This window comes from Megalobrama amblycephala, linkage group LG2, assembly GCF_018812025.1.
Source record: "Megalobrama amblycephala isolate DHTTF-2021 linkage group LG2, ASM1881202v1, whole genome shotgun sequence".
Taxonomy (NCBI): Eukaryota; Metazoa; Chordata; class Actinopteri; order Cypriniformes; family Xenocyprididae; genus Megalobrama; species Megalobrama amblycephala.
The window spans coordinates 45,683,609-45,696,431 of record NC_063045.1 but is presented as its reverse complement, the minus strand read 5'-3'; the positions used below and the strand labels follow the sequence as shown (position 1 = coordinate 45,696,431).

The following is a 12,823-nucleotide window of genomic DNA, read 5'->3' as shown; positions in this document are numbered from 1 at the left end:
TGAAATCTCGTAACGGAATAAAACCGACTGTCATTAAAATCTTTTAAGGAAACAAAACCGACCATTATTGAAATATTGTAACCAAACAAATTAAAATTTAATTGACTGACAACGAAAACTGACCATCACTGAAATCTTGTAAAGGAACGAAACCGTCTGTCATTGAGATCTCACAAAGGAACAAAACTGACCGTCATTGAAATCTCGTAAAGGAACAAAACTGACTGTCTTTGAAATCTCGTAACAGAAGTAAACCGACTGTCATTGAAAATTGACAGTCATTGAAATCTCACAACCGAACAAATTCGACTGTTACTAAAATCTTGTAAAGGAACAAAACCGACTGTCATTGAGATCCTGTAAAGAAACAAAACCGACTGTCCCTGAAATGCTATAATGGAACAAAACTGATCAGAAGATTAAAGAAAAAAACAAAAACAAAAAGTTATGCTAAGATGACACAAAGACATCAAGAATCAGTACATGAATCTCAACGAAGGTGACAATCAAAAGTGTCATGCTGCAATGCATGCTAGGAACAATAATACAAAACTCCCAGCATGCATCACAGCATGAATAAATTATGCAGCTGAATTGTCCTTTTATTTTTTTTAGTTCTAACTATTTGCTTTTATTTTTTTGCTGTGGTTTTTGTTGTCTTTTATTAGCTTTTTGCGATGTCTAGAGTTGATCTGATTGTCTGAATATTTTGTCACCATTGTTGAGATTCATATGCTAATTGCTCATATCTGTGTTTGTCATTGTAGTTTTATGTTTGTTTTTTTATTTTTTTTATTTTCAGTCTTCTAATTGAATTTTGCAGTAAAACGCTCTTTGTTTGTGCAGTTTTAAACAGTGGAGTATGAACAGCTACATATGCGTGTGTTTATTTATTTTATTTAATAAACAATATAGCCTACATGCATGTGTGCATTATCACTTCGGTAATGACATTCACTGTTTATATCAGGACTGCAGCATTCATCCAATCAGTGACACACACCCCAAACAGGCAAACAAGGACGTTAACCAAGGGTTTAGGACAGTGTAAAATGGCAGTTTATGAATACCCAAGATTAATCACTAACCCTGGGTTAAGTATGAAATGTGAAGCAAAATAACCCAGGATTCTGTTTACCCATGGGTTTACAATGACCCAGGGTTAACTATTTCAAGTGTATTTCAAACTTCAAATAGTTTTTGTGGCCATTGTACAACTACATTCACAAATAAACCAAAGCTTATGAACACTGACTTTTGAAACATTTTAATATTCATCCCCTCCCCCCATAGTGAATACAAATGAGTTATATATAAATTCTTTCCATTCCTTAGTATTATATTCTCTATGCTACAGTTACAGCGTGAACCATCACAAGTTGAAAACGTACATGGGGAAGGAATGATCCGCCAAGACAAACATGCATTGATTACTGTGCACTACAACACAATAAATAGTATAGCTTACAAGCGACTGCAAGTTCAGTCAAAAAGACATAAGAGAAGTCAAACGTTAGTAAATAGACAGATGGACAAATTTCATTCAGTACAATAAGTGACTCCACCACTCCCAGTTTACATTGACTGTGTCAGTATTTTCAGGGGTAAGTTGACATTCAGTAGTTTAGATGTCCACAGGACAAAGAGTCAGTGCGTCCAGAACCTGATTCTGTTGTTTTATATCATTTATCACCATCTATGGACTAACACCACAGTGAAGTCTGTCTTGAGGGCAGAAAGGAAAGAAACCAATGAGCTCTTTCAAGATTTTTGAGTACATGGTTACTTCTTATAATAAATGTGGATTAGTAATAATTTTGAACTTGGTTTTAAACCATAGCAGGTACAGTATGATTGTTTAATTGAGGTTGCTGAGGTTTGTTGTTGAGACGTACATTTAGAACATAAATATGCAAAGAATATGGAATGCAAAAAAATAAATAAAAGTGGAAAATTAAATTAATTAGAATGGAAACCACTTAATTTATAGTTTTAAAAATATGTAAAAAAAAGAAAAGAAAAAAAAAGCAAACAAATAAAAAGATGCATTTATTTTCCTGCATTAATCCAGATATCAGAAGCATATTAACTGTTTGTAAGGCTGCTGTAATGTGAAAACCCTTTTCATTTTTGCTACTTTGCACATTAAATGAAGGCACATCCCTGAAACATTTGTGTACTTGCTGTGGTGGATAAAGATGAGCATTATTTTTGAATTTTATATTTCGAACAACTAGGCTATTAGCTGATCTGATGTTGTTTTACATTTTAATAAAATGGTTAAAAAATAAGTGCTTTTTTAAAACGTATTTTTAAAAAGATGTTTTTAAAAATGTGGTGGTATACAATGTTATTGTGCTTGAAACATCCAGAAAACTCATTAGCATCTGTGCCAGAGTAGCAAAAATGGAAAGTTAACAACGACACGTTATTATCACAGTGACAGAAGCAAATTAAATTAATTCATAATGCAAAGCTACATAATTTAAAATGCATTAGAATTAGAATAAAAATACATTTCACAGTAATTAAAAAAACATTATAAACAGTAAACAATAGTGTCTCAAATGAAGAAAAAACATCTGCAAATACATATTTGCTGTGTGTGTGGATTTTTGTAGATTGCTGGTCTTGAATAGCAGATTATTGTACTTCTGTGTACGATACCCTGTACAAGCACCAACTGATAATACTATAGAAAAAATATTATCAGTGAAGAGTTTACAAAAATTCTCCTTTGTATCAAAAGTGTACAAGGTTGACCATTGAAAGATGTGTCAATTGTAAAAACACACAAACAAAAAGAAAACAAATCCAATTTTTCAAAATTTCAAAAAATGACATTTTTGCTTTGAAATATCAAAACCCACTCTGCATGAGGAATGTCTTATTTTTCATTTAAAAACGGAAACTGAAAACTGCCTTTGAGACAGAGCAAAATAACTTCCCTGAACTTTATCAAACAACATTTAAAGACGCAGTTACATTCTTTTCTAGTTCACTCAGAGAAAACTCTCTCTAGGTTATGCTACACTCTACAGAGGTAATACAAGAGTTAACCAGCATTACAATAAAGATAGCTTAAATCCAAACACACGTTTAACTGCCATATTGTAAACCTGCAACACACCTGGTAGGATCTCTGACAGGTGTAACATGAGGTTTAATTCATTCGTGTCCTATTACTACGGGTAAAATATTGTCCTCAAACATAAAAAAAAACAAAAAAACATCAGAGGTGGCAGCTATCATCCCCCCAGGAGTCCAAGTGTCTACCCTAACATGACAACTATCCTAGGATTCACATTAAGAATGGAAGACTTACATGCACATCAAGTAGCAAAATGTCCATTAAATTACAAATTACTAATAAAAATTACAACTACAATTTACAACGACATTTCCTATAGTCGGTACTTTTACATTTGCTTGATCTCCCTGTTTTATGTCATGCATGAAGTGAGAGCACTTGCTTTGTCAGATAGGAAGAACAGACTTGATGCTGAAGAATTTTTTGTCTAGTTAACCAAGCAACCGTTAAAAGCTGGCGCAATAAATCTGTGCCACGGAAGGTCTCAAAATCATGTCAGCAGGCAAACTGAACTTTGTAAAAAACACTGGCTTAGAAAAGCTGGTTTTGATATTAGCTGGATTAGTCTTTTGATGGGTCCAGGAAAACATCTGCCTATGCACCAGTGGGAGGCATTGCAGCTTGTTGGCCTTTATACTGCGAAAAAAATCATTTTCTTAATCAGATGTTTTTGCTTTCCATTAAAAATATCTAAACATTCTTAAAACAAGATAATTTAACCTTTTATTATTCTTTTTATTGTACACTACCATTCAAAAGTTTAGAACAGATTTTTTTTTATATAGATTTTTGTTTTTAAATAGAAATTAATACTTTTATTCAAAGTCAGAGTAAAAACATTTGTAATGCTACAAATTATATATATACGCTGTTCCTCAAACTTTTTTAATTCATTAAAGGGTCCAAAAAAATTGTAAATATTAAACTTGAGCAGCAAATAAGCATTTTTTAATTATTTGTGAAGGATCATGACACTGAAGACTGTAGTAATGATGCTGAAAATTCAGCTTTGCATTACAGGAATAAATTACACAAAGGAATATTTTTTAAAAAATTAAATTTTAAAATATTTGAAAATAGAAAAGAGTTATTTTAAACTTTAAAATATTTTACAATATTACAATTTTTTTTTACTGTATTTTAGTAAGACTAATAGAGACTTTCAAAAACATAAAAAAAAATCTTTCCATCACCAAAATTTTGAACGGTAGTGTATAATTTAAAAAAGCCAACTGTGATAGATAGATAGATAGATAGATAGATAGATAGATAGATAGATAGATAGATAGATAGATAGATAGATAGATAGATAGATAGATAGATAGATAGATAAAATTGCCTCAAAACTAGTCATATCCTATATTTAATTTTCTAAAGTAATTTTTTAAAGAATATTTTGATATTTTCACTGAAAGAAAAAAAAATATATTAAGAAAATGACATTTTGTCGTCTTGACTAATTTGAAACATTCTGGATCAAAACTCAAATACTGGGAGATTTGTAAAATCAGAAGACATATCTCATAAAAAAATAAACCAGAGCACAAAAAATGCTGGTGCATTTATCTGTAGGAAGAAGGTAGGGCAGAAACCTAAAGTGCTTTTTGTTGTATAAAGTTCTCGTATGTCATTCAGGAGAACCTACAGACATTTGTGTTGGAGTCCATCAGCATGTTTTAGAGTCAAATCTAAAGCCGAGCTACTTCTGTATATACAAATTGATTCTGCCTCCGTGCAGGCCAAGTATTGTTGGCAGCACATCATTAGCATTAGCATCATTAGCTCTTTCATTCTGATGCTACGAGTCCAATCCTTTGAGACGCAAAAACTTTTTTGTGTCTCAAATTAAAAAAATGGAAATAACAGAGGCTGTTTCATCTCTGTCTGGCAGTTGGTGTTTGTCAAAATCTTAATAAAATTTGACATTTTTTTAAAGGAAATCATGGCTCGCACATCAAAACAAAGCACTGTTGTCCACGATGGACAGTAAGAGAAAATGGGCGAGGCTGCCGAGATTCAGTAGGACAGCTCATCTGGGTAAAGTGTTGGCGTTTGGGATCCGTGCGGGGGATGAGCGTGCTGCTGGTGAGCCTCTCAGAGTGGGCGTCCCTGGTCCCGGAGAAGCCACCTTGTGAGTGGGCGTACAGTGGCCAGGAGAACAGGAGTGTGTGGGGGTACCAGGGCCTGGAGAGTAAGGGTAAGGGGGAATATCAGGGCCGGGGAAGAAGGCTCTGTGGATGGGAGAAGAGGAAGGTGACAGGTGGGGACTCGTCTGGAGGAGCCAGAGCAGCTCTTCGTTATTGCGGCTCAGACGTTTCTTCTCATTGGTCTCCTTCTCCACATATTCCTGAAGGTTTGCGTTCTCCTCAGACAGTTGTCTATACATACAGAATGAAATAGTCAGGATTAGTTAAAAGGCTGGCTATGCAAGACTAAATTTGACCTCATTTCAAATCCTTACCTTGACACTGTGAGGTGGCGGTCGATGCGGGCCATCAGGTCTTCATTCTGCTGCTGAAGCACCTGGACCCGCTCCTCCAGGTGCAGGTTCTTTTGGGCCTGCTCGAAGGAGGAAGTGAACACAGAGCTCCACATTAAATTCTTACACAAACTTCCCCTGCCTGGACAACAGGGGACTAAAATGTGTTTTATGTGAGGACGAAACAATGAGAATTCATAAAAGCTGAAAGGAAAAGTGGCTTTGAAATGGACGGTGGCCCTATTTCCAAATCATAAATAATATAACGTTCAAAGGAGCTGAAAAGAAGTAAAAAGCAGTTTTAAATGGAAACACATACAACATATACAACACTTTTCTAGGACCCCCAAGAGGTTTGTCAATCATGCCTGTTCAGAAAACTATTATTCTCCTTCCTTTATTATACAAGTTATAACTATTTGAGTTAGAGCTAAGGAGTGTGTATATATTTCACTATAAAATTGTTTTATTTAATTAGAAATCAATCATTTAACATCCTAAATATCAGTCCATTTTTACATTCTTTTTAAAAAGACCACTCTGTCTTTGATCAAAGGAGGGGTTTTACTTGAGCTTGTTTTATTTTTTCATTTTTACTCCCACCGTTTATTTATTTATTTTTATCTTGCACCGTTTTCTTTTTTCTGTCACAGTTTTTCTTTTACTTACACTGTTTTCTATGAAGACCCATACATGACAGGCAGACAAAAATATGCCATGGCCACAAATTAAGAATTTGTTCCCACGAATAAAGAATTTCTTCCCTTGTTTTAGTAAATCGTGGCCACAATTCACTAATTTGTTCCCTTGTTAAGTTAGATCATAGCACAAACTAAGAATTTGTTCCCTCATTTTAGTAAATCATGGCCACATTGTACTAAATTATTCAAAATTATATATTTGATTTAACTGAAATATCAAGGAAACAAATTATTACAATGTGACCACAATTTAGTAAAATGAGGGAACAAATTCTTAAAGGGTTAGTTCACTCAAAAATGAAAATTATCCCATGATTTACTCACCCTCAAGCCATCGTAGGTGTATATGACTATCTTCTTTCAGACGAACACAATCGAGATATATTTAAAAATATCCTTAATCCTCCAAGGTTTATAATGGTTGTGAATGGGGGAGGCCGCATTGTGAAAAAAACAAAACATGCATCCATCCATAATCAAAGTAATCCAGATGGCTCCAGTGGGTTCATAAAGGCCTTTTGAAGTGAAGCGATGCGTTTTTGTAAGAAAAATATCCATATTTAAAACTTCATAAATTGAAATAACTAACTTCTGGCGGACGACCGTACGCATACTACGTGATTTGGGCAAAAGAGCAACCTTTGACCCGAACATGATGCAATGATGAACGCGGAGGCGCAAAGGATAGAGAAAAACAAATCACCGGTCACGAATTAGAAGTCTAAAAAGAGAAATTTTAAAGAGAAATGTCAGAGGATTTCGATATAAGAGAAGAGGAGCTTAAGTTTGTTGCCCAGCCGTATTTGTTTGAACCACAAGAGGAATCTAAGCTTATAATACTCCTACATCCTGCATCATACATCGCATCACAAGTTACTCATTTGGCACAAGTCGAGTTGTGCAGTATGTGTATGGTCGTCCGCTGGAATCTATTATTTGAATTTATAAAGTTTTAAATATGGATATTTTTCTTACAAAAACGCATCGCATCGCTTCAAAAGGCCTTTATTAACCCCCTGGAGCCGTATGGATTACTTTGATTATGGATGGATGCATTTTTTTTTGTTAAAAAAATGCAGGGAGGATTAAGGATATAATTAAGGATATAATATTTAATTTGTGGAGGATTAAAGGGATAGTTCACCCAAAAATGAAAATTTGATGTTTATCTGCTTACCCCCAGGGCATCCAAGATATAGGTGACTTTGTTTCTTCAGTTGAACACAAATGATGATTTTTAACTGCAACTGTTGCCGTCTGTCAGTCGTATAATGCAAGTCAATGGTCACACAATCTATAAGAGTCAATAAACATGCACAGACAAATTCAAATTAAACCCTGCGGCTCGTGACGACACATTGATGTCCTAAGACACGAAACGATCGGTTTGTGCGAGAAACCGAACAGTATTTATACCAAGCGATTGCTGAACGCATTTGGACATAGTGGTGCTTTAGAGGTAAAAAATTATATAAATACTGTTCGGTTTCTCGCACAAACCGATCGTTTTGTGACATCAATATGTCGTCACGAGCCGCAGGATTTCATTTGGATTTGTCTGTGCATGTTTATTGACTCTTATAAATTGTGACCATTGACTCACATTATTTGACTGACAGACGGCAACGGTTGGAGTTAAAAATCATCATTTGTGTTCTACTGAAGAAACAAAGTCACCTACATCTTGGATGCCCTGGGGGTAAGCAGATAAACATCACATTTTCATTTTTGGGTGAACTATCCCTTTAAGGATATTTTTAAATATACTGTATCTCCGATTGTGTTCATCTAAAAGAAGATAGTCATATAGATCTAGGATGGCTTGAGGGTGAGTAGATCATGGGATATTTCATTTTTGGGTGAACTATCCCTTTAATTCCTGGCCATGATGTATATATTTTTTTACTTTATATCATGTGCTGGGCTCCATAGTTTTCATCTTTCCTACTGCAGTTTTTTTCTTTTTTTTTTCTGCCATGGGTTTATTTCTTCTTGCAATGTTTGCTTTTTTTTTTTTTTACTGGCAGTTTTTTTTTCCATAGTAACAGAGTACAGAAAAAACTCTTTTCTTTACTTTAACTGCATACAGGAATATACTGTATCTCACAATTCTCCTGCACAGTGTGTTTATTCTGCACACCTTTTTATTTGGAGCTTACCACTTTCTCCAAATGACAAATCTTCTTCTCCTGGTCATGAATTTGCTGGTTCTTCATCTCCAGAACCTCCTTCAGACTTTTTAGGTCTTCCTCGATATGCTGATACGGGGCCAATGCATCCTACAAATACATTTACAATATTTACTTTCAGTGTTTGTGTGCCTATATGACAGTATCCCTTTTTAAATGTCGCAAAAGAAACATACCACAATTTGTTCATCAGTGCTCTTCCTCAGGGCCTCTTCAAAACGCTTGGCTTTGTCTTTCAGAGTTCGGTTCTGGAAAGTCAGAGTGTCCACCTGGTCCTGAAGGAAACGGAACTGTTACTAATGAAGTTCCTTGGATGAGTAGCAAAAAACGTTCAAACCTTGAGTCACTGAACAAATCACCTGAAGCGAGAGGCGCAGTTTGTCAAAGTCTTCTTCTAGACTGGCTTTTTGCTGCTCATGGGCTTTCCTTAAGTCTAAGAAAAATGAGAAGGAATACAGAATTTATGGTCTTCTCCACATTTCTGTCAGCTGGTTAGTAGTGGTATTACAAATCAGACCCTCACCTCTCATTGTCCTGGCATGCTCCTCCTGGAGTGTTGCCATGGTTATGTTGTGCATGGTCTTTAGGTCTTCAAGGGCAGCCTCATGGTTGGCAGTCAACTCTTCGATCTACACAAAAAACACACAGTTGAGTCTTCATATACATGCCATCCTAAATCTATTTTCCATGATCCTCAGCCTGATGATCCAACCTGTTCCTGGTGCTGGGTGTGAAGCTCCTCCACCTCTGACTGGTGCTCTGCTCTGAGATGGTCTCTGTCTGAAGCGTGCCGTAATCTCAAGCTCTCCTCTAAGGTAACGAGTTCAGACTCCTGCTGCACCTGTAACTCTCTCAGCTCCCTCTCAAAACACTCCTCCATCTCTCTCTTCTCCTTCTGAAGACGCTCCCAGCGAGCTGCGTTGAAGGCTGGGTGATATGAAAAATAGAGCAGAATTGATCTAAGCATCGCAAACAAGGGGCCAGTTGCACTATTAAAGTCACCATGAAATCAAAATTGAAAATTCTTATTTTTTTTTTTACGAAATATTGCAGTACTTATTATAAATGAATTATCATGCACATCATTTTAAAAAAAAAGTCCTCATCATAATGTTTAATAAAAAAAAGAAGAACTTCCCCTCCCTCCTGCAGTGACTTCAATTCCAGTGACTCCATCCAATCAATTCTCAATGGACAAAATCATGTCCCAGCCAACATTTTTTCTTTTTCAAGAAGCCGTTTCACTTGGATATACATCAAAATAGGGAAGAAAAGACTATGGCTGCACCCGAAATTGCATACTTCCCTACTATATAGCAGTTGAAAAAAAGTACACGACAAAAGACATATGTCCAAATTCACAGTACTCATAAAAGAGTAGGCAAATATAAGTACCTACTACTTCCGACAACATTCTGAAGTGTGCATACAATGGACACTTTACTATCCCATAAGTGATAGTGATAATGACAACATGGCAAACGTAGTATGTCCAGATTACAATCATACTACACACACTCATACTATATAGAACATACTTTTTTTAGAGGTCGTCAAGTAATTACTTATTCAAAATAAGAACCTATTTAAGAGAGTATGTGATTTTGGATGCAGCCTTCCACAACTTTTGCTTCATTCAGAATTTTAGACTGTTGCTGCGTCCCAATTCACATTCTATCCATCCTAAATAGTATTCTAAATTAGAATTAGTGTATCCCAAATTGTAGTATGTTGAAATGAGTATTCCAAAGATACCCGGATGGTCTACTTTTTTCGGTTAGAATCCGAAGTGCAGATCTGTGCACACTCTAACTATTAATATTGCCCACAACCCATTGCGCATTGCACTAAGATTTGATTAGAACTACAAACACGGATAAAAAGTGTTAAAAAACTACAAAACATGAACGGATGTGCAAATCCGACGGTTAAGTAGAGAGGTTTAGATAAAGGGGTTTGAGTGATTAATAATCAGTATCTAACCTGACAAAAAGATATTTATTCAATGTTATCCACATTATGTTTCATCTGCAACAGCACTGTGAACTTTTGCAAGGATGCATTTGGTCATTAACTTTTAAATGCATCATTATGCAAAGACATGAGGAGAGTCATAAAAAGACCCATGACTGGCAGATAAAAGTGCTACTACATTAAATTAAATTGAATGTAGGGGATTTTAACTGTGACAAGATGATTGACAGGGCAGTTTAAAAGGTGACAGGATGTACCTAACTAAGCGGCAGAGCTGTCCATTAAAGACGCAGTTATGACGAAGTAGTATGTCCCAAAGCTTGCCTGCTCTTCTGCTACACACTCAAAAGTATGTACTTTTTCTTCACAAAAACAGTACATACTTTTAGGGCATAGTATAAGTAGGTGAATTGGGATGCAGCATGTGTCTAAAAACTAGTACAGCAACTAGCAGTTAGCCATGAGGTTATCAGTCTCACTTTTTGGATTTAAATTAGACAAATCTTAATTATATAACTGAAAAGTTATAATGTTACGGCAGGTCAGGCAAAAACGAGAAGAGGATCTAATTGCAGCACTTTTATTTTAAACAAAAATAAATTAAATAATCCAAAATGAAGAAGATCACAGTGAAAAACACATAGCAGAATAAATAACACAAAAACAACAACTGAACAAACTGAGGGCTATATATACACATGGGAAAATACTAGGCAATAAAGAAGGTAACTAATTAAACAAGTTTGACAAATGAGGGAAATGGTGACTAATGAACACAGACAAAGGAAACTGATCTAGAAACAGTGCAAACCAACTAACAGGATAACAACTGAACAACAACAGAGACAAACCAACTCAAAGTGCTACAGAAACACAGACCAAACATCCCTGACATATAGCCAGTCTTAAAGAAAAAAGAAAGATGACTAAAATGTTACTCTAGTCTAAGCCATTTATGCAACTGGAAACTGTTTTTTCTTAGAAGTTTCTGGACACTCACCCACTTCATGCTGAATCCGACTGAGTTCCTGTGTCAACTCTCTCTCCTTCTCCTCAGCACTTTCACTCTGAAACAAAAAATAACAAACATCTGCTTTTACAATATTACTCAAGGCATGTTTTCCATTGACATCTATATCTTTGAACCCTTCCGCAAAACCAAGTCAAATATTTTTATTTTCATTATTTATGAATTAATTCTATTTTGTTTATTTAACTTCTTTCCTCTTGGGGAACATTTTCAGTCCTCGTGGCTGGTTTCTAAAATGTAGGTGATTTCAGGTTTAACTATTTTTGTAGGAACATTTTGTCCCAGCATGAGTTAACAACAAATAAAACATTTAGGAAACATAGGATATTTATATTATGTCCAATTACTTCATGGTTTATGTAGTTTTACTAATTAATAATTTAATAATCACAACCATAAACAATGAACCAACAGACCCTTACACAAACACATACTGCACTTTTCTTTTTTTTTTAGTGCATTCTTGTTTTTGTAGTACCTAGTGTTGACTACCTACTGCATACTGTATTTAGTATTACTTTTAAAGCCTAAATAACATCAAATTATTAAAACCAGATAGTGTTGTGTTTGAAACTGACAAACATTATAAACTAAAAAAAATCAAACACAAAGAGATGTCTCTAAATGTAAGATGACGAACAAGAAATAAATCGATACAATGCTGCAGAAACATTAACTCTCTAGTGTGCATTTAACAGCAGACAGTACAGAAAATACACAGTATACCACCCTGATAATGCAAAGCACTTAGAAATGAAACATGCACTATAGAAACTAATAAAATGTGGCTTGCTTCATATTAGAGTTGCCAGGCGTGGGAGGAATTGGCAGGTTACTGACACACAGCTTCTATCCGTAAACCCTTTTACTGCTAAACAGTCAAACAGGAGTGCATTTGGAGGAGAGGAATGCAATTCATATTAATGTATGTGTGGGAATTAGGCTGAAACATATAGAGATGGGTGTATATTTTAAGCCATCATGTTTCAGACCCCTCACTGACTTTTTTTTTCAGAGGCAACTGTGCACAAATGTTTTTTTTTTTTTTTCATGATGAATCATTTAGGCAAACATTCACTAATGGACAGCAGGGGGCACTGTGCTTCTAAAATTGTTTTTATTTACATTATTTATTCATTTAACAGATGCTTTTATCCAGAGCGAATCACAAATAAGGACAGCAACATATGTGATTCATCCTAAAGAGACAGTGATATGCTTGTTGTGATTCTTTGTGCAAACAGTGACTCAACGGTTTGCTCTTGCACACGGTTACCTCATCCTTCCATTCATGATAGATTAGATAAAGGCTGTTATTTGTGTTTTTGTTGTTGAGTGTTCAATTTGCAGTGGGGATAG

General features: G+C 35.2%; 1 protein-coding gene across 2 annotated transcripts in view; it reads right to left on the bottom strand.

Annotated features, from left to right (window-relative positions):
* Positions 1 to 4,307: 4,307 nt before the first annotated feature.
* Positions 4,308 to 12,823, bottom strand: part of mtus2a (microtubule associated tumor suppressor candidate 2a) — an 80,231-nt gene continuing 71,715 nt past the window's right edge. The window contains exons 8-15 of one of the 2 annotated variants that reach the window (XM_048178736.1): positions 11,435 to 11,501; positions 9,173 to 9,387; positions 8,984 to 9,089; positions 8,820 to 8,893; positions 8,637 to 8,735; positions 8,431 to 8,550; positions 5,553 to 5,653; positions 4,308 to 5,469 (exon numbers count right to left, since the gene is read on the bottom strand). In XM_048178736.1, the coding sequence (XP_048034693.1) occupies positions 5,121 to 5,469; positions 5,553 to 5,653; positions 8,431 to 8,550; positions 8,637 to 8,735; positions 8,820 to 8,893; positions 8,984 to 9,089; positions 9,173 to 9,387; positions 11,435 to 11,501 (1,131 nt within the window). In that variant the 3' untranslated portion in view covers positions 4,308 to 5,120. The remainder of the gene's footprint in view (positions 5,470 to 5,552; positions 5,654 to 8,430; positions 8,551 to 8,636; positions 8,736 to 8,819; positions 8,894 to 8,983; positions 9,090 to 9,172; positions 9,388 to 11,434; positions 11,502 to 12,823) is intronic. The other variant, XM_048178743.1, reaches the window with a different exon arrangement.